Genomic DNA, 20,510 nt, shown 5'->3' on the forward strand with positions numbered 1-20,510 from the left:
GGTTACACGATGAGGTCGGTTAAGTCAGTTTGGGTTGTCTTTTGGTGAAAGGTTTCACTGACATAACATTGTGGCCTGCCGTAAATACATGGCCACCGGCTGTAATGCTTAGTTTGTTTGTATCTTCAGGCCAGTACCTACCTTCTGATACAAAAACTTTATCGCTTGGGTTGATTTAACCCGGAAAGCACCCTTTCACAGAAGAATGGTTAGGGTTAGGGTTAGGGTTAGGAATAAGACCTAGGGTTAGGGTTAGGGTTAACTTTTAAAGTCTCATAACTCGATAACAAAGCACGATACTTGAAATCTGTCTTCAGTTTCAAACTCCTGGCCAAAAGACCTTTTGAATGAGTCCAAGTTTGGCCCGTTTGAAGAATGGTTAGGGTTAAGGTTAGGGTTAGGATTAAGACCTAGGGCTATGGTTACACGATGAGGTCGGTTAAGTCAGTTTGGGTTGTCTTTTGGTGAAAGGTTTCACTGACATAACATTGTGGCCTGCCGTAAATACATGGCCACCGGCTGTAATGCTTAGTTTGTTTGTATCTTCAGGCCAGTACCTACCTTCTGATACAAAAACTTTATCGCTTGGGTTGATTTAACCCGGAAAGCACCCTTTCACAGAAGAATGGTTAGGGTTAGGGTTAGGGTTAGGAATAAGACCTAGGGTTAGGGTTAGGGTTAACTTTTAAAGTCTCATAACTCGATAACAAAGCACGATACTTGAAATCTGTCTTCAGTTTCAAACTCCTGGCCAAAAGACCTTTTGAATGAGTCCAAGTTTGGCCCGTTTGAAGAATGGTTAGGGTTAAGGTTAGGGTTAGGATTAAGACCTAGGGCTAGGGTTAGGGTTAGAGTTATCTTTGAAAGTCTCCTAACTCGATAACAAAGCACGATACTTGAAATCTGTCTTCAGTTTCAGTTTGAAGAATGGTTAGGGTTAGGGTTAGGATTAAGACCTAGAGTTAGGGTTAGGGTTAACTTTTAAAGTCTCATGACTCGATAACAAAGCACGATATTTGAAATCTGTCTTCAGTTTCAGTTTGAAGAATGGTTAGGGTTAGGGTTAGGGTTAGGGTTAGGATTAAGACCTACGGTTAGGGTTAGGGTTAACTTTTAAAGTCTCATGACTCGATAACAAAGCACGATATTTGAAATCTGTCTTCAGTTTCAGTTTGAAGAATGGTTAGGGTTAGGGTTAGGATTAAGACCTACGGTTAGGGTTAGGGTTAACTTTTAAAGTCTCATGACTCGATAACAAAGCACGATATTTGAAATCTGTCTTCAGTTTCAGTTTGAAGAATGGTTAGGGTTAGGGTTAGGATTAAGACCTACGGTTAGGGTTAGGGTTAACTTTTAAAGTCTCATGACTCGATAACAAAGCGCGATATTTGAAATCTGTCTTCAGTTTCAGTTTGAAGAATGGTTAGGGTTAGGGTTAGGATTAAGACCTACGGTTAGGGTTAGGGTTAACTTTTAAAGTCTCATGACTCGATAACAAAGCACGATATTTGAAATCTGTCTTCAGTTTCAGTTTGAAGAATGGTTAGGGTTAGGGTTAGGAATAAGACCTACGGTTAGGGTTAACTTTTAAAGTCTCATGACTCGATAACAAAGCACGATATTTGAAATCTGTCTTCAGTTTCAGTTTGAAGAATGGTTAGGGTTAGGGTTAGGATTAAGACCTACGGTTAGGGTTAGGGTTAACTTTTAAAGTCTCATGACTCGATAACAAAGCACGATATTTGAAATCTGTCTTCAGTTTCAGTTTGAAGAATGGTTAGGGTTAGGGTTAGGATTAAGACCTAGAGTTAGGGTTAGGGTTACCACCTGTTTACTTTACACAGGTCTCCGCCTCACTGGCTGTATCACCACCTGTTTGCTTTACACAGGTATCCGCCTCACTGGCTGTATCACCACCTGTTTACTTTACACAGGTATCCGCCTCACTGGCTGTATCACCACCTGTTTACTTTACACAGGTCTCCGCCTCACTGGCTGTACCACCACCTGTTTACTTTACACAGGTCTCCGCCTCACTGGCTGTATCACCACCTGTTTACTTTACACAGGTCTCCGCCTCACTGGCTGTATCACCACCTGTTTACACTACACAGGTATCCGCCTCACTGGCTGTATCACCACCTGTTTACTTTACACAGGTCTCCGCCTCACTGGCTGTATCACCACCTGTTTACTTTACACAGGTCTCCGCCTCACTGGCTGTATCACCACCTGTTTACACTACACAGGTATCCGCCTCACTGGCTGTATCACCACCTGTTTACTTTACACAGGTCTCCGCCTCACTGGCTGTACCACCACCGGTTTACAATACACAGGTATCCGCCTCACTGGCTGTATCACCACCTGTTTACTTTACACAGGTCTCCGCCTCACTGGCTGTATCACCACCTGTTTACACTACACAGGTATCCGCCTCACTGGCTGTATCACCACCTGTTTACTTTACACAGGTCTCCGCCTCACTGGCTGTATCACCACCTGTTTACACTACACAGGTATCCGCCTCACTGGCTGTATCACCACCTGTTTACTTTACACAGGTCTCCGCCTCACTGGCTGTATCACCACCTGTTTACTTTACACAGGTATCCGCCTCACTGGCTGTATCACCACCTGTTTACTTTACACAGGTATCCGCCTCACTGGCTGTATCACCACCTGTTTACTTTACACAGGTCTCCGCCTCACTGGCTGTATCACCACCTGTTTACTTTACACAGGTCTCCGCCTCACTGGCTGTATCACCACCTGTTTACACTACACAGGTATCCGCCTCACTGGCTGTATCACCACCTGTTTACTTTACACAGGTCTCCGCCTCACTGGCTGTACCACCACCTGTTTACTTTACACAGGTCTCCGCCTCACTGGCTGTATCACCACCTGTTTACTTTACACAGGTATCCGCCTCACTGGCTGTATCACCACCTGTTTACTTTACACAGGTCTCCGCCTCACTGGCTGTATCACCACCTGTTTACACTACACAGGTATCCGCCTCACTGGCTGTATCACCACCTGTTTACTTTACACAGGTCTCCGCCTCACTGGCTGTACCACCACCGGTTTACAATACACAGATTTCCACCACGCAGGTTTCCGCCACACAGGCTACACCACACAGGTATCCACCACACTGGCTATACCACCACACAGGTTTACAGTACACAGATTTACACCACACAGGTTTAACGTTACACCACACCGGGTTACACTACACAGAATCTACCGTATACCGCGGCCGCTGGCACGCAGTTTCCACCAAGCAGTTTTCTACCACACAACGTAGGCTTAGGCATATTTCAGCTGACACTATTCTGTGGTCTGAGATACTGAATGTGTTGTAGGCTTCACAATTCTCTACACTGTTTACCCACTTTCTGTTTACAAGGATGTAGTCCAACTGCGCTCTAGTGCCATTTGGATACGAAAATGTCCACAGCTTTCCTTTACGTTTCTGGAATATCGTGTTTAGACATACTAGTCTGTTATTTGGTCCTTACCAATTTGTGCATTCATGTCACCACTTATTACATCTGACTAGACATTCCCAAATCAGACATAGGCAAGGAATATCACGACAAATGGAATTTTGGAAATAACACAACTCTTTATTTCAAACCGAACAACTGGAACTCTGGAACAACTGGAGTTTTTCAGCTAACAGATTCAAGGAATAAAACACGCTATATAATGTATTTGCTTCTACTGTGTAGTTCTGATCTACTGTGAATGTTACAACGTTCCTTATATTTCCCTATCTACCGGTACTTCATTTCAAACCGAACAACTGGAACTCTGGAACAACTGGAGTTTTTCAGCTGACAGATTCAAGGAATTAAACACGCTATATAATGTATTTGCTTCTACTGTGTAGTTCTGATCTACTGTGAATGTTACAACGTTCCTTATATTTCCCTATCTACCGGTACTTCATTTCAAACCGAACAACTGGAACTCTGGAACAACTGGAGTTTTTCAGCTGACAGATTCAAGGAATTAAACACGCTATATAATGTATTTGCTTCTACTGTGTAGTTCTGATCTACTGTGAATGTTACAACGTTCCTTATATTTCCCTATCTACCGGTACTTCATTTCAAACCGAACAACTGGAACTCTGGAACAACTGGAGTTTTCAGCTAACAGATTCAAGGAATAAAACACGCTATATAATGTATTTGCTTCTACTGTGTAGTTCTGATCTACTGTGAATGTTACAACGTTCCTTATATTTCCCTATCTACCGGTACTTCATTTCAAACCGAACGACTGGAGACCGTGAAACAATGAACATAAAGTAACGTTGCAAGAAACAATCAGTCTATATTCAGTGGCAAGTCTTGGCGTGCCGGTGGAGACTGCCACCGTGTCTGAACTGCTTGCCGCACTTCTCACATCTGTAGGGCTTCTCTCCGGTGTGTAGTCTCATGTGCACCTCCAATGCTCCTAAGGTTGCAAACCTCCTGCCGCACTCCTCACATGTGTAAGGTTTCTCCCCAGTGTGAGTACGAAAGTGCCGCGAAAGGTTGCCTTTAACTGCGAAGGCTCGGTCACATTCCTGGCACACGTAAGGTTTTTCCCCCGTGTGAGTCCGCATGTGCTTTGTTATTGCACTGAGGTCTCTAAAGTGCGACCCGCACGCATCGCAATGGTAGGGTTTCTCGCCGCTGTGCGTCCTCTTGTGATAGATGTAGGAAGACGCCGTGCTGAACTGCTTGCCGCAATCCTTGCAGCGGTACGGGGTCTCACCCGTGTGGTTTCGTATGTGGACCCTCAGGTTGTACATCCTTGGAGTGGAGAATCCACAATGCTCGCAAACGAACATTGTTGACCTGGAATAGATTCAGAAGTTTGTTATTGAAAGCGATCAGGTAGGCATTACTACATAGCACAAAGTTTTTTCACAACATGGTACACGTTATTTCACAGAAAAAAGTTTTCCGGTCAAGGCTAGAATATAGCACACTTCAAGCCTTATTATCTTGCAATAAGGAGCTAATTTGCATAATTAGTAAGGAAAGTTTGTTAACCAACTGCCTTTCAATGGGACATGGGACAGTGTCAGGTCATGTAAACAGATAGCCTTGCATAAACGTACATGTAGGTCAAATAAATAAACTTTTCTCCAAGCAGAGGTGTGGGTCCTGCTGGTTTTTGACGCGTTCAGTTTAAGCATTGTTGTTCAACACGGTTGGCGACATAACGAAATAGGGACAAAATAGAAAGCCTGACTAGAAACACCTAAAAACGTGCCAGATTTATTCTATTCATATGTATTGACTGTACTATTTCATAATCACTTTCAACTTTCAACACTGCCATATCGAACCTTTGTGGCCCATATAATATCAACCTACTCATATTTTTCATGACCAGTTATAACATATATCAGCACACTCTGCACATATACTAGTCCTGTACCACCAAATGATTTTTAACCCTATCTTAACTGGACTCATTCGCCCAATCATAACGTCCAAATGGTATGGTGCATGATCAAATTTGCAGGGGGTGATAGGCACGTAAATATAAATCACTTTCCATAATAAGCCTTGATTATTTGGCGAAGATAATGTGTTTGTGGAACTCTAGTTTACATTTACCAAACTTCATCACCAACGTAATAAGTTAGGCACACTATCTGGCGTAGCACTAAATAGCGATAAAGTAGACATTGAAAGTACTTACCAGATCAGACGAGCAGATGACGAGATGAAAAAAAACTTGGCTATTTGAAGACGGCTAGAAAACGTTCCGAATCGTTTGAAATCGAATCAGGTACTGTCGACTACGAACTCCAACGACCATTTTATGTAGAGGCGGGCCCTTTGTTTATCCGTGAAAGTGGAATTAGCTATATCAACAATGCTATTGTTACATAATCAAACAGTTGTCTGACAAATCATGATGACCAGTGATTATGTAATTAGTCCCAGCGCGTGCAGATCTCATTGCGCTAATTGAATATTACAACTTCTTTTGTATCAACTGATCAACAGCAAACGCCGCCCTCAAGCGCATCTCTGTGCACTGCATCGCAACGTCAGATTTCGGCCAGGGAACCAATCAGACGTCCGGGCGCCCACCAATTGTAATTTGCGGGCATCTGATTAGCGGGTCTCATAAATTCACTCTCCACCGCTCGACGACTACTTTTAATGTCTTGCACTTGAGCGTAGACGAAGTTCATCCGTTCGTTCGACATGCACGTACCAAGCAGACCGCCCGTAAGTCCACCGGTGGCAAAGCCCCAAGGAAGCAGCTGGCAACCAAGGCCGCGCGCAAGAGCGCCCCTGCTAATGGCGGCGTCAAGAAGCCTCACCGCTACAGGCCCGGCACCGTCGCCCTGAGGGAGATCCGCCGCTACCAGAAGTCCACCGAGCTGCTCACCCGCAAGCTGCCCTTCCAGCGCCTGGTGCGAGAAATCGCCCAAGACTTCAAGACGGACCTGCGCTTCCAGAGCTCGGCGGTCATGGCCCTGCAGGAAGCCGGCGAGGCCTACCTGGTCGGTGTCTTCGAGGACACCAACCTGTGCGCCATCCACGCCAAGCGCGTCACCATCATGCCCAAGGACATCAACAACCCCGGCCCTTTTCAGGGCCACCCACATATCCCAGAAAGATCTATATCCTTCCACCTTTCTTTAAACAGACGCAGTTGTTGCGCCTGAAATACAATTACACACCACTCGCACATCACCCCCCCCACACACACACACACACACACACACAACTTATACCTGTACACGCAAATCAATTCAGCCGACAGTGTAATGACTTTATCAACGTTAGAGAATGTTATGTGAACGCGTGCATCCGGTCGCGAACACATAACCTGTACACACGTATAATATACATATAGGTCAGCTAGCATTAAACGACACCGTATTGCGGTCATTTCTTGTACTTGTATGATCGGTCTTGCTCACGCATTGCGATAATTGTCTGTCAGCTATCTTGGACTGGGATATGTCGTATTTGGGTATTTTCATTCGTATATCTGCATTGTGCAGGCACTTGATTCAGTGTGAAGAGAACACAGTTCTTTCGAGAGGATGTGGGTGGCCCTGAAAAGGGCCGGGGTTCAGTTTCTTTAATTACTGAGCCTTGCTGGTCTTCTTGGGCAGAAGCACGGCGTGGATGTTGGGCAGAACGCCGCCCTGTGCGATGGTCACGCCGCCAAGAAGCTTGTTCAACTCCTCGTCGTTGCGGACGACCAGTTGAAGGTGACGGGGGATGATTCTGGTCTTCTTGTTGTCGCGGGCAGCGTTACCGGCCAGCTCCAGGACCTCGGCCGTCAGGTACTCCAGCACGGCCGCCAGGTACACCGGTGCGCCGGCACCCACGCGCCGCGCGTGGGTTTCCCTTGCACCCGACCGACCGGGAACTGGAGACCCGCCCGGGAAGAACGGCTCTTTGCCTTTGCGCGTGCCTTGCCACCTTCGCCACGTCCAGACATCTTGTAGTAGTCGATTGATTTACGTCAAACGGCAGAAAGAATGAGGGAATGAAGAGGCATTATCTCCTGTCCAAACAATTTATACCCCGCCGATGGATTCACGGCTTCAGCCAGCGAACCAATAGAGAGAGCTCACTCTCGGTGAGAAGAAGTTCTACCACGTCCGCACCTTAGACTAGACAATCCCCAAATTTGCATTGTTCTCCCATATAAAGGCCTGGCCGAGACGACAAGCGGAAAAGCCGCCAAAAGCCGCCAGGCCCGCAGGGGACAAGACGCGCGGAGAAAGAGAAGGGAAACCTTCGGCGTCTACATCTACAAGGTGCTCAATACGAAGCTTCTCGACTGGCTCACTACAACAAGCGCTCCACCATCAGCAGCCGCGAGATCCAGACCGCCGTGCGACTCCTGCTGCCGGGCGAGTTGGCCAAGCACGCCGTCAGCGACTAGACTACACACAACGCACACGCCAAAAAACCTGGGATCGCAGGCGACATAAGACAGTACAGAACTTATGTCCTGGAACACAACAACAACAACAACAAAAACAACAGGATGATCATGAAAGAAAACAAAGAAGTGAATTTTGACGTAATAAAAGTCTGCACACGTTCTTATTACACCAAACAAAGCTGACGCAACAAGAAACTTGCGCCCCTTGCCTTCTGGAACAACTGTCGTCTGTGACGTTCCTTAGAACACGTAGAACAATGAATTGGCCGTCGATCGGCGTTCCTTTTCCAGTCAAAACGCCATAAACATACACTAGTAAGCAATGTCTCACAAGTGTGGTCAAACTTCTGGACGACAACGGTGTGTGTGCGTGTGTGCCTGTGTGTGCGTGTGTGTGTGTCCGAGGCCTACAGCCTATGCTGACGCGAGCGAAAGAAAGGCAGCGCTCTTGTGTGGCCCATGGTTTAAGTGGTATAGAGAGGTACAAGTGGTTTCTATCCCGAAACGAGCTAAGGAAAAGGAAGCGCTCTACTGAGGCCCGTGGCACCGTATAGTCGGCCAATCCGTCTTCGGGGCAGACGGAAACCTCTTCCGCCTGTGTCTAATTTTGTACCCGGAGGTAGAGAAGGTCGCTATACTTAGCTATAGGCGAACGAAGGGCACTGCCTTTCTTTCGCTCGTCTCAGTAAAAAAAATCACACACACCTGTACCACCGTATACCATTAATACAGATATCAGCATTTATTCATTTCCACTTGTTTGGTCATAACAGATGTATTCATTACGAATGTGAATGTGTGAGCGATATAATTCTTTCTTTAGGATGTGGGTGGCCCTGAAAAGGGCCGGGGTTTCAAAGGGCTGGTTCTTCAGTATCAGTCTACGGACGGGCGCAAGGTTTGAGAGTTACGAAGGAAATCGGCGCCTTGTCTCTCGCCATAGTCGAACAAGAGTTCCGTTTTAAAGCGTTCTTACCAACGCTCTTATCAACAAAACAGATTAACAAGGTCTCAAACAGAATAACAAGGTCTGCGAGTTTCGGAATAGTTTTAGTATGAGAACATAACTATCGGTCATCGTCCTTTGTCATACAATGTTTGAATGTGCAAAGTGAAGAAAAGTGACACGAACACAGTCCGTTTTGGGGTAGTTTGGTGGCCCTGAAAAGGGCCGGGGTTTTTGGTAGAGATAACACGGGTTTAAATCCTAGTCTTGTCCTGACAGGTTGCATGAAGCATAAAGTTTGCGTCCCTGAAAATGTCCAAGAATTTTAGTTAGGCGATAGAAGCTCATCTAAAAATTCCCAAACACTTCGAGACTTTACTCCTGCCCGTGGCCTTGCCGACTTCTCAACATTCTTGTCTTCTCCATTTCTTTGGCAGGGACAAGCGTGAGATGAAATATCCCCTGCCGTGTCTCCAGGCAAAAGTAGCTCTTTATAGGCCCAAGCATTTCGCCTCGCCGTCCCTCGCAGGTAATTCTGTGACGACCTGTCTCCGACCTCCATCTTTTTGTCGGACAGCAAACAATCTCGAAACCTGCTTTTGTCGTGAGACGAAAGGGGATAATCTTGGCGGGAATGTCTGGCGTGGCGTCAAGCCTCAACCTGTTCACAGTAGAAGAAATGGATTAATCTTTCCAGGAATGTCTGTGACGAAGCCGAAACCTGTTCACAGGAATTTGCCTTATCTGTGTTTCAGATCACTGTTTCCCTTGTGAGGTGAGAAATATCAGCAAAGAGTAACTAACGCTTGCTTTGAATATTTATTCAAGTTCCTTTTTTTCGTACACTAGTTGTAGAAGAACTATTGTAGAAGAAATATTCACTAAAAAGGGGATTTTACGTGTTTAATCTCAGGGCGTTATTATCGCAACATGGTAGGATATAGTTTACCATATCGACAGCCACGGAAAAGAAACAAGTGACCCTGATACATCGTTGTTTATTTAGTCACATCTCTATGACAGGTGGAGAAAGTGAAAGAGACAGTCCTTTCTTTATAGTAGTGGGTGGCCCTGAAAAGGGCCTGTTTTCTGTCTTTAACCAATGCCTAGGCACAGTTTTTGTTTCCACGGCGGGACGGCTTGAGTATGATGTTTCTTGGGAAGAGGTCGAGTTTGAGTTTGATTATTTTCGGGGTCACGCGCTTGGGAGGCTTGTCAGCTGTCTTGACGTCTTGTAAAGCTTTCGCCATAGGAAGGGGTAAAGGCGTTTTGAAAACGGCAACGTACTCTTTGAAAAGGCGAAAGAAACGCAGCTTTTGGGCGGTGTCCATTCTTTCTTGCGAGGCCAAGAGTGCTGAGATTGGATAAGGCAGATGTGTGTAGGAGGCGGCGACATACATGGACGACATATGCAGCCAGCGCAGCTTGCCCTTGTAGCGGCGGTCCTCTAATGTCTTGCCGCCGAGTCGCCGCTTCTTTCGCGAGGGAGAGCTTCCCGCAGTTGACATACTGCTAAGTGCTCGTTGCGAGTCAGAGAAGTGTTTCTCCTTTCCGTTTCAAGTAGATGCACGAACTTTTGCGGCCTCCAATCTGATTGGCTGTGGAATTCTGTATTCTCTGATTGGCTGTACGCGCTGATTGGTTGAATCCGTTACCACGTAAGTTCGGAAAACACGCGCTCCTCCCCCATGAATTCCAGTATCGTCTTCTGGCCGTCCAAGATGAACATAGAATTTATCCAGCCGGCTGAGCAGGGAGATTGGATGGGGTCGATTTTGATAAGAGCGGACACACCAGGCTTACCTCAGCTACTGTATGAACTAGAAATGGATCTCGTTCAAATGGACGCTGATTTCACCATCCCCCTATTTGACGTCACCATTTGGCAGAAATCGTACGCTGTGATCATCTTTTACACGATCCTCGACTTTCAGCAGACCATCACAACTCTGAAAACCTCTCACCCTAATGTTGCCTTCATGGTACTCGGGCCTGGCTCATCATTTTGAAGACTTGGACGGCGCTCGGATCGGATCTAACAAACCGGCCCTTCTCAGGGCCACCCACATCCGCCAAAAGGATATATCGTTCACGCTGCTATTGTTAGGGTTTTACTTTGTGTGTAGCATTACATAGACTTCGCTCAGCAATATTTTATATTTTCGCCAAATGAAAATCCACAGAAACGTTAAAATGTAGGCGCCAGGCGAAGCGATGTAAAGATAGGCTAGAAGGAGGAACACACGACCCCTTCTCAACGGGCTTTTTTGGAGACGCAATTGTTTAGCTTTTACCGTTCCCCTCGTCGTACCGCTTGTTTGCTGCTCCCTGCTCATGCTAGGGTCACATTTCCAAACCGGGGCCCGGCCGGGCAGTCTTTGGGAACGAAAAGTATGATATAAAAGACAACAAAAACACAAAACGTACCCAAAATTATTCAAGAGCGTAGCTTGTGCAAATGTATGGACACACACTTTGATTTTTCGTTTCCACAAATAGCCCGGTCGGGCCCCGGTTACCAAATGTGACCCTAGCATTACTAACCTCTGTATGCTAAGGTCACTATTCCCAACCCGCGGCCCGGCCCGGCATTTTGCGGGAACGAAAAGTATGATGTAAAAGTAAAACAAAACGCAAACGAAAAGTTTCAATAATAAATCATTTGTGTATACTATTGATATGAATTGTGTTAATTTTCATTCACGCAAAACAGTCCGGCCGATGCATTAGCAGAGACCGTCACATATAAAGGAGACGTAGGAAGCTTGTACACAAACTGATATTTTCTACAATTTCCGCCTTTGCTCGTTTATTCAATACGTGTAAGTTCTGTACGGTGAAATGTGTACATGCATACATTCTCAAGTCTCTATCTCCGACATTACGGCGCGCCGCTGACCCCGCCCTCTCCCATACGCTCAATTTTGGCCACGCCCCAAGGAACTCAAATCTGTCGTTATGGCATGGTTGTTTCAGTGGCACTTTCGATCCTAGATGTTTTACCTCGAGGATATTATCTCTGCGAGCGGGCAGGGCTGGCTGATTTCGTTATTGATATCAGCCAACAACCTAGGCCTACATAGCGATGTCATCAACTCACTCGAAGTAGATTTCTTTGAATTGAATGCCGACTTCTCCATCAGTCTATTCGGCATCACCTTGTGGGAGAGATCGTACACACTGATCATCTTTAACTCATCCACAGACTTCCTCCTGGCGATGATATCTCTGAGGGCTGAACACCCTAACGTTACATTCACGGTACTTGTACTTGCACTGGATCATCATTTCGACGTCCACATGTTCATGTAGCACACCCAGAATCGAATACACCGGCCCTTTTCAGGGCCACCAAAATCTGCACAAAGATCTCTATCGTTCACGCTATGATTCCTGCGTTATTGTAAGGCTTTCACTTTCTACAGATTAGCCATTAGCCAGATCATTATATTCACTATTAGCCTAAAGCGTACAGGTATTTGGCCGGCTGTGGCCGCATTTCCGAACCGGGTCCCGACCAGGCTGTCTGCAGGAACGGAAAATGAGGCCGTTAGTACTCGTTATGTTTTCTGCGTTTCTTTTCATACTTTACTTGCCCGCAAACTGCCCAGCGTTACTCTTGTAGTCTCCCGTACATTAATTATAAAGGAAACGCTGGAAGCTTGTACCATCTCTTTTTTCTTTATTCAATACGTGTAAGTTCTATGGTGAAATGTGTACATGCATACCTATCCGTCCGGACTGTGGGAAGGCCTAGCTTTGTTTTTCCCGTCTGACATCAAGATGTGAAAGGTTTTGTTTTAGCCGCTAACGATGTGAGAATTGCGAATTAATGCATTCCAATGCAAATTATCCGTTATATTGTTCTACTGCAGATATCGCCTCCTCGTGGGAATCTAGCAAATGCATCGTTAATGTGGCGCCGGCAAGTCTGAGGGCTATTCTAACGTCAGCCTTAAAAACCAGTCGCATACCGAAATATGCACAGTGTGCGTCCAGACACCGTCTCCAAACCACCTGTCTGATGGACGACTCGTCCAACGAAGGCCCCTTCGAGAAAAGGTATGAAAGCATTTTGTCAATCTGCATTTTCACGTTTTGTACTAACATCCGACGGAGCGTTAAGATACTACGGCATAATGTGAAAACACTCAATCTTCACTGATGTACTTTACGTTTTGGTATTTCAAAAAATCGTCGAAAGAACCCGCCGAATTTCTGCCAAATTCACGTTTTTGTTTTTGTAATATCATCCGACGGAGCGTTAAGATATTACGGCACGAAACGAAAACACTCAATTTTCACTGACGTACTTTAGCTCTTGGTATTTCAAAAAATCGTCGTAAGAAGCTTAAGCCGCCGAAATTCTGCCAAATCCCTAACCCCTACATTTTGCCGCTTTTTTGCCCAGCCGGCACGCCATGTGCTTAACCGAACAGGTTTTCTATGCAGTTCGAATCGCTCCGCTCCGGAATCGTTCAATCTTCTAGTATAACTTCTGAAAATCTTGTTGTTTTGAAATCTGGAAGTGTTTGTAATTCCATTTCTACTGAGGTCACCTTCTCAACTGTTTTACGCCAAAATGTTTCAAGGCGTTGGTGTAGTTGATTTTGGTGCAGTCGACCTTTGACAAAAAGTTGCGGTACGGAAATGCCTCTCCAGTATTGTCAAAAGAGGGCCTACAGCAACTAGATGCGTGTAGTCGGACAAAATTCGCAAAGGCTATCTTATTTTTAAGGTTACTGGTACATAAAGATAGCGGTGCGGGTCTGGCGTGCGCTCTGTGGAACGGGTATGGACGCCGGTGCTGACGCGTTCATTTTTAGAATAAAAACGACGCCTCTGATAAAGTGGCCCCGCGCGATTTTGTAGGAAGGCCATTTCACACTCGAAATTGATAATGAATTATATACCACCTAAAAGTACAGACCTCAGCCGCCAAGCCACGTCAAGAGTTCGAGGCAGTTTTATTTTCCTTCCGCGAGAGAAAGTAGTCCGTTCCATGACTCCGGGCGTCAACACCCCTTACAAGAAAGCTTGTCTCTGGAGCATATAACCGTATATCTTCCTGTTTTTACGTTATGTTTATCATTTCAGCCTCACTTGTTGCTTCTTTAGATTTATCGCTTTCCTGTCAATAATACGACCCGAAATCAGGTGATTTTCGTGTAATTTCCCATCTTGTTTTAAACCTGTTGTAGATTTCAAACCAACAGGAAATCTAGTATGTACCAAAGAGCAAACTCTGTAGTTTCTGTCGGCATATGACTTGTCATAGATTTCGAGGGCGAAACGCAGATGCCCGCAATCCGCGCAAAAGCCATGTCATAATTTTGAGTCCAGAATAGAACGCGTCTAGTTTGACGTTTTAGTGATTATCTACTCTGGACATTTACTTGCAACGTAGAACTGACTCTATAATTTTCAAGCTTCCCATTTTCCTCCTACAGATTTTTAGACCTATTTTCAACCTGTACCTGCACCTATTTGATAACATGACCTGAAATCAGTTGATTTTAGTGAGAACTTCGCCATGCGTTTTCCCCGATATCACAACAAAAGGAAATTTAGCGCGTAGAATAGACCAAAGTCTCTTCTCTCTGGTGGTATATAACTTATTCTGAATTTTGAGGCCGCTGTGGGCTTCCTTCTAAACCGCGCGAGGTCACCTCATCAGAGGCATCGTTTTAGTTCCAAAAAAGAATGCACAACACCGGCGTCAACTCCCGTTCCACCATGCGCACACCGGACCCGCACCGCCAGACTAAGATAGCATTTACTAATTCAGTCCGTCTCCAGGTAGTTTGTTTCTGTAGGTATCCTTTGACAATACTGGGAAGGTATATAAGAGCCGTAACTTGTGTTTAAAATTGGACTGCACTGGAATCAAGTGCACCGACGCCTCGCAACCTTTGGGCGAAAAACAGCCGGGAAGCTGACCCCGGGAGACATGGACAAACAGACCAGATTTCAAACCAACAAGACTTTTACAACAGTTATAGTCGAGGACTCTACGATTCTGACTCAGTATTAATCTAATATTGAATCGAGGGCGAAATGCAAATGCCCCCAATCTGAAAATCGTCAAGAATTTAACTCTTTACGGCACCGCCATCCTCCGAATCTTACTGTGTTCAAAATATGATCAAGTAACTAGCTAAAATCGTTGTAAGAAACACAAAAATGCCTCGTATCGAGAGCACAGGGCATTCCCTTCTAGTTCATATAACGCAATTTAAGTAAAAAGGCCGCCAATCGGGTTTAACGCAGCTGTGAAAGTCGGATGAAATTTCATCTAACTATTGTGCGACAAGCGTTTTCTTAGCAACGCCGTCGCGGTACGATTCCGTAATGAACTTAAAATCGAAAAGATATACGGTGATATACTCCCGTAACAAGCTTTCTTGTAAGGAGTCTTGACGCCCGGAGTGATGGAACGGACTACTGTCTCTCGCCGAAGGAAAAGAAAACAGCATAGAACTCTCGGCATGGCGTGCCGGATGTGTGAGTTTTCATCCAAAGGAAGTCTAAACTATCGTCGGGCGAAGCGATATAAAGAAAGGCTAGAAAAGTACAAGGCACACGGTGTAAACATATACGATGCGTGGCGCGCGTTCAACAGCCCGTCAGGAACTTATCAGAAATTCACAGTTTTACTGGATACAGTCACGCAAAAATAGAAGTACAATGTATTGCGGTGTGCGGGGCCGTTTTAACATGACTTCACGGCTGTATTATCAAAGAAACAATTTTCATTTTGATTACAAGGAAAAGGACCTCTAGAATTGAAAAAAAAATGATAGAGAATAACAACTTTTCATCAACACTTCAGTACTTCCTAAAATAACATCGATCGCCGTTATTTGTAGCCTGGAAACCATACCATGGCATCGGCGGCTCTCCGATATCTCTACGGCCCTGGGAGTGACCCCCGCCCGCCCAGAGAGCTTAGCCCGCTCGGGGTGTTGGTTTACGGCCTTGGATTGAATTAGCTTAGCAACAAGAGAGCCTTGGAAGTAAATTGTTCTGCGGCCTTGTGCAACGCTCTCGTCGTCTTAGATGGCGGCCATGTTAGATATGGTAATGAGCAGCGGGACCGAACAGCTGACACGCGCGCTAACATTGCGCACCAATCAGAGCTCAGCGGAATAATTAGATCAGTCTACTCTGTTCCCATTGGGTGCATGGGATCGGGGCCGTAATCACTCGGTCCCAGTCTCTACGGTGGCGGCAAAACTACGGTGGCTGCGAAACTCTATAAGAAGACGATCCGACAGAAACGGGTCAATTTTGATATCAGACTGGGCCCGGTAAAACACGCCTAAGCCGATCCGTAGAGACTGGTGACCAGGCTACGTTATTTGCTGATTTCACAGTTCGTCTAAAACATGATTTTGTGCCTTTTGTCTCTTATGCAGGCATTACGACGATGCTGTCCGAGCGAACGACGGTCTCCTACAAAACCATTCACTTCATCAATGCTTGGAAGGAGATTTGGAGGCGATTTCACCCGAACCAGCGTCCCTTCGGCTTCAGACAGACACCGACGGCATTACACTAGAGCTGAATTCCCTCCAGGCAATTCGCCCTCCATCAGACGTGTTTGTTGCAACAAGGTGGAAGCCAAAATGCTGCAGAAAACTGGTGGAAAAAATGACGCCGTCCTGGATCTACAGGTCTGTTCAACTTCAAAAGTATGGAAGGGATGTTCCCGGTGCATTTCTTTGTCAGTCATTATGTGGAACCAATATATTGCTGTGCGCATCTTTAAGATGGGATGCAGACTCCCAAGCCGCCTCAGATTTCTACGACGAACTCGGCTCCTCTACCCTGGGAAACTGGCTGTCGCAGCGTGCCGAGAGTTTGTTGAAACGGACATGGGATGAACTACGGAGACTGGCACCCACATCGAACACCCTTCTCCATAACTTAGCGAGACAGAAACTTAACACCGGTATCCCTCTCAGGGTGTACAAGGCTGACTGGTTGCAATTCGCCATGGCGTTTGACAGCGCCCTGGCGCAACTGACGGCTGGAGACGGAGAGATGTGCCCCTTCGCCGTAAGGATAGTTCTTGAGTGCTTCGGCCAGAAAATGCCACATAACACCGCGAATGATGCCGCTCAGCTTGATGAGGTCAATGCCACTCCTAATGTCAATCCGCTTAAGACCCTCGCCGACCTAAGAATTCGAAAAGAATTCGTGGGAACATCAGCCCTGCATATAGGTGTGTCAGTCGGCTTGCAGGATCGTGCCGTGTCCACGCTTTGGCACCGAAACTTACGCGTCAGCTTGTTCAACCAGAACTGGCAAAAGTACAACGTAATGGGTATGGATGACGTCATCAACATCACGACTAGAAAAGACAGAAAACCTGCAGCAGCTCTGTCCCGCGCGATGACAACCGATACATTTGATCTCACCTACGCCCAAGCATACAACCCGCTGTCTTCAAAAATGTCAAGCGGTTGGACGAAATCACTGACAAACGGGCTTCCAGTCACCTTAGCAGCGGCCTCAGGTCTTGCACTCCACAAGGCCACAAAGTCCACACACGACTTTGTACAAACGGCCCTAGATGGGACGGTACAAGCCAGTCTCGAAGAGATAACAATGGATTTAAACCCTGCTACGTATGCACGTTTTGAAGTGGTGCTGACATGTGATGGTGAGGATTTATCAAGTGAAGCTGCCACAGAACAGGTGAAATATCTGGTGGCGACGCTGAGGCGGGAACTTTCCGGCCCTATACCAGTCATCATACCGGTCCATTCAACTGTCCTCCATCGGTTCGCCCACAGAACCCTGACCGACCTGACAAAGCCAATTCACGCGGCCAACGTGGACACCACGCAAGGGCACTCCCGTCTGGAAGTAACTACCATAGCAATATCTGAAGTGCTTTTCCGTCTTCTGCTTGTCGGGCGGGTGGATGGGCGGGAAAGCGCTTATCTCCACGGTTTGGGGATCCGGCCAGACAGTCCTTGGAATGGGTTCACTACCGTCGCAGAACCTAGCGACACCACCGGATGGACGGTAAAGAAAGGGCTTGTCGACACATGGGCCCGAGAAGGCGTGCTGTGCGCGCCTCCATGGCGTCTCCTTTCAGCCAATGACAACGGCATGTTTTGCCGCATGCACCGAACATTGTCTGTCATTCTCACTACTTGTGAGGACCACCCAGAGAGAGGCAGTGACTTGGCAGCAGCATTTGCTGAAATCTACTGGACGCATGTTAGAACTGAACTCACCCAAATAATGTTGTCCAGGAATATGCGAGCCCTACTACCCATAGACGGAATAGATGCCCTGTTCCATGGTACGCTTGAGGGGAGAGGGGTAAGGGTTACTGGGAAAATAGACGTTGCAAAGGTGACTGACATGCTCTGTGATGTTGCCCCGGCCAACCTACCGACGTTTTGTAGCTTCGAGGCAGTGGTGGATGCAATCTCCAGACAGGGAATCTCGGCAGAGAGTCTGAGACACCAGATGTTAGAACTTCTCCGACAAGACAGGGAACTGACAACATTTCCGTATGTCGACGTAAAGAAAGGCGGACTGAAGGCCGTCAGGGCGGGATTTCTGCTCAGGGTACAGGGAGGAGAACACGTCTACCGCGATATCTGCATCCGGGCAAATGCAATAGTGTCTGGGGACTTTGGAGCTCGGCTGAAACGAGAATCTCTTGACCCATCCAAGTCGTGGGTCACCCAAGTTCTGCAGAGAATTGAAACGGTTTCCAACGAAAACACGACGCTGACGACCAACTGCATTGCCTTTGTATATGCCGTGCTTCTCCACAAGAGGGGATTCAAGCTCAATGTTGCTGCTATCAAGAAATTCAGGTGCAACAGACACATTCCGGTTATGAAGTTACAAGAGGCCAACGTCCTGGGAAGGGGTATGTCAGGGCGTCTTAACGAGGCACACCAGGACATTGTCAGGTTGACAAACATTCCGGACAGGCGTCGCATGGTCAACGGCAGTCTGTCTACTTCGCCTAGTGATGATGAATCCGATAGGAGATGCAGAGCAAAACCTCCTAAACGGAGATTCCCGCTATCGGACGAAAGTGAGGACACAGCTAGAGCTGGACTGTAGGAACATGTATATGCTGCAAATAGATTATCTTTGTTCGATATATGTAACGATTGTTGAATACACATTGAAGTGTTTGCCGTGAATGTTCCCGACGGCTTAGCCGCAGAAGCGCTGGCAGAAAACACCGTTGTCTCAGATATATTTGGAGAGAAAATAAGTACAGCTGAGTCAGATCGATGATTGGAAGACTGCTACCGTACCATGTGCCCTAAAATGATCAACTGCAAAGATCGAAACGGTGCCCTTGTTGTTGTAGACACAAACCAAGCGTCCCTAACAATTCTGTCAGCAAAATTCGCTCTGGGAGGAAAAAACGCAAATTTGAAGTACGTTGTATGTTTTCAGAACGAAACTGAAGCTGTTCGCCTGTTTGCTGTTGCATCAAGACGGATGCAACAGTTCCAAAATGTCATCTAGTCACAGAGGAAAATTATTGTTTCTCTAATAAAGTTGTTTGTCTTAATTTTGATGCCTTTGGCTATTTGTGTGCCCTGTTTTCGTTTAGGTAGATAGATAGATAGATAGATAGGTAGGTAACGTTAGATAGATGGACAGATAGATAGATGGATAGATAGATGGATAGATGGATAGATAGGTAGATAGATAGATAGATAGATAGATAGATAGATAGATAGATAGATGGCAAAAAATTTAGAAAAAATAGTTCTGAAGTACTAGTAATATGCCAAGAGTGTGAACAAAGCCATGTACGCACATGTCCTAGGCAGTCACAATGCCACATTTGGTATAAACACTAGGGCAGCTGACCCAGGAATGCAAGATAACTTGATTAACTCAATTGGCAAATCAGGCGGTCGCATTTTGGAATGCCGTGCTCCCATTGGCTGTCACGAAAAAACTCAATATAATCACATCATAGGTCTACATCGAAAAAAAATGAAGAAAAAAAAGCCTAGATGTATTTGCCCACACTACCTTTGTGCCAAATTTCAGGTCTTTTGTTACAAAAAAATGACAAAGATGAATCGATTTGAAGATTTAACAGACAGGAGGAGAAGAAACATGAGTAAAAATAATATGTTGAGCCATACTAGGTATGGCTAAACATAATTAACCGCTTTACGTCGGCTTTGCGACAGGATCATCAGGTGATTTAACCTTTGACCTCAACTCCCTTAGTTTATCGTCAGACGGTCTTTGTTGAAAAAAAAAGCCCTTTTCTACACTATCCTTGATTCTCGGACCCTGAAAACAATGTGCCAGTTCTATCGCCGTGCGCTCCGACAAAAAATGTGGATCAGACGGAAGCTAGGTGAGTTTTGCTTGCCAATTGTCACGTCTTGTTTAAGAATGGGGGAGGGGGCAAAGCGACTATATTTCTGCTAACCTACTAAGTTATCCAGATAATCAGGTGATTTAACCTCTGACCCACAACACTTGGTTTTAGACATCAGCGGCTACATTCATCCAGCGAAAAGTGTCTTTTTTCTACACTATCCTTGATTCTCGGACCCTGAAAACAATGTGCCAGTTCTATCGCCGTGCGCTCCGACAAAAAATGTGG

The 20,510-nt window shown here is 46.1% G+C and overlaps 2 protein-coding genes across 2 annotated transcripts; one reads left to right on the top strand and one right to left on the bottom strand.

Annotated features, from left to right (window-relative positions):
* Nucleotides 1–3,609: 3,609 nt before the first annotated feature.
* On the bottom strand, nt 3,610–6,653 carry LOC136449037 (zinc finger protein 722-like). Its single transcript, XM_066448817.1, has 2 exons — nt 5,716–6,653; nt 3,610–4,859 (listed from the first exon to the last, which is right to left on the bottom strand). The coding sequence occupies exon 2, from the start codon at nt 4,850–4,852 to the stop codon at nt 4,355–4,357; it is 498 nt and encodes a 165-aa protein (XP_066304914.1). The 5' UTR covers nt 4,853–4,859; nt 5,716–6,653; the 3' UTR covers nt 3,610–4,354.
* A 4,848-nt stretch (nt 6,654–11,501) lies between these two features.
* Nucleotides 11,502–18,985, top strand: LOC136448805 (uncharacterized). The gene is made up of 2 exons (XM_066448453.1): nt 11,502–12,946; nt 16,303–18,985. Exons 1-2 carry the CDS (start codon nt 12,717–12,719, stop codon nt 18,983–18,985), a joined length of 2,913 nt encoding a protein of 970 aa, XP_066304550.1. The 5' UTR covers nt 11,502–12,716.
* The last annotated feature ends 1,525 nt before the right edge of the window (nt 18,986–20,510 follow it).

Source organism: Branchiostoma lanceolatum, chromosome 14 (genome assembly GCF_035083965.1).
Source record: "Branchiostoma lanceolatum isolate klBraLanc5 chromosome 14, klBraLanc5.hap2, whole genome shotgun sequence".
Taxonomy (NCBI): domain Eukaryota; kingdom Metazoa; phylum Chordata; class Leptocardii; order Amphioxiformes; family Branchiostomatidae; genus Branchiostoma; species Branchiostoma lanceolatum.

What these genes read in the sequence shown, in the direction of transcription:
- LOC136448805 (XM_066448453.1), top strand. Translation starts at nt 12,717, where the DNA reads ATGCATTCCAATGCAAATTATCCGTTATATTGTTCTACTGCAGATATC. An exon ending in GAAGGCCCCTTCGAGAAAAG is followed by an intron (nt 12,947 to 16,302) that starts GTATGAAAGCAT and finishes TCTCTTATGCAG; the next exon opens with GCATTACGACGATGCTGTCC.
- LOC136449037 (XM_066448817.1), bottom strand. Translation starts at nt 4,852, where the DNA reads ATGTTCGTTTGCGAGCATTGTGGATTCTCCACTCCAAGGATGTACAAC.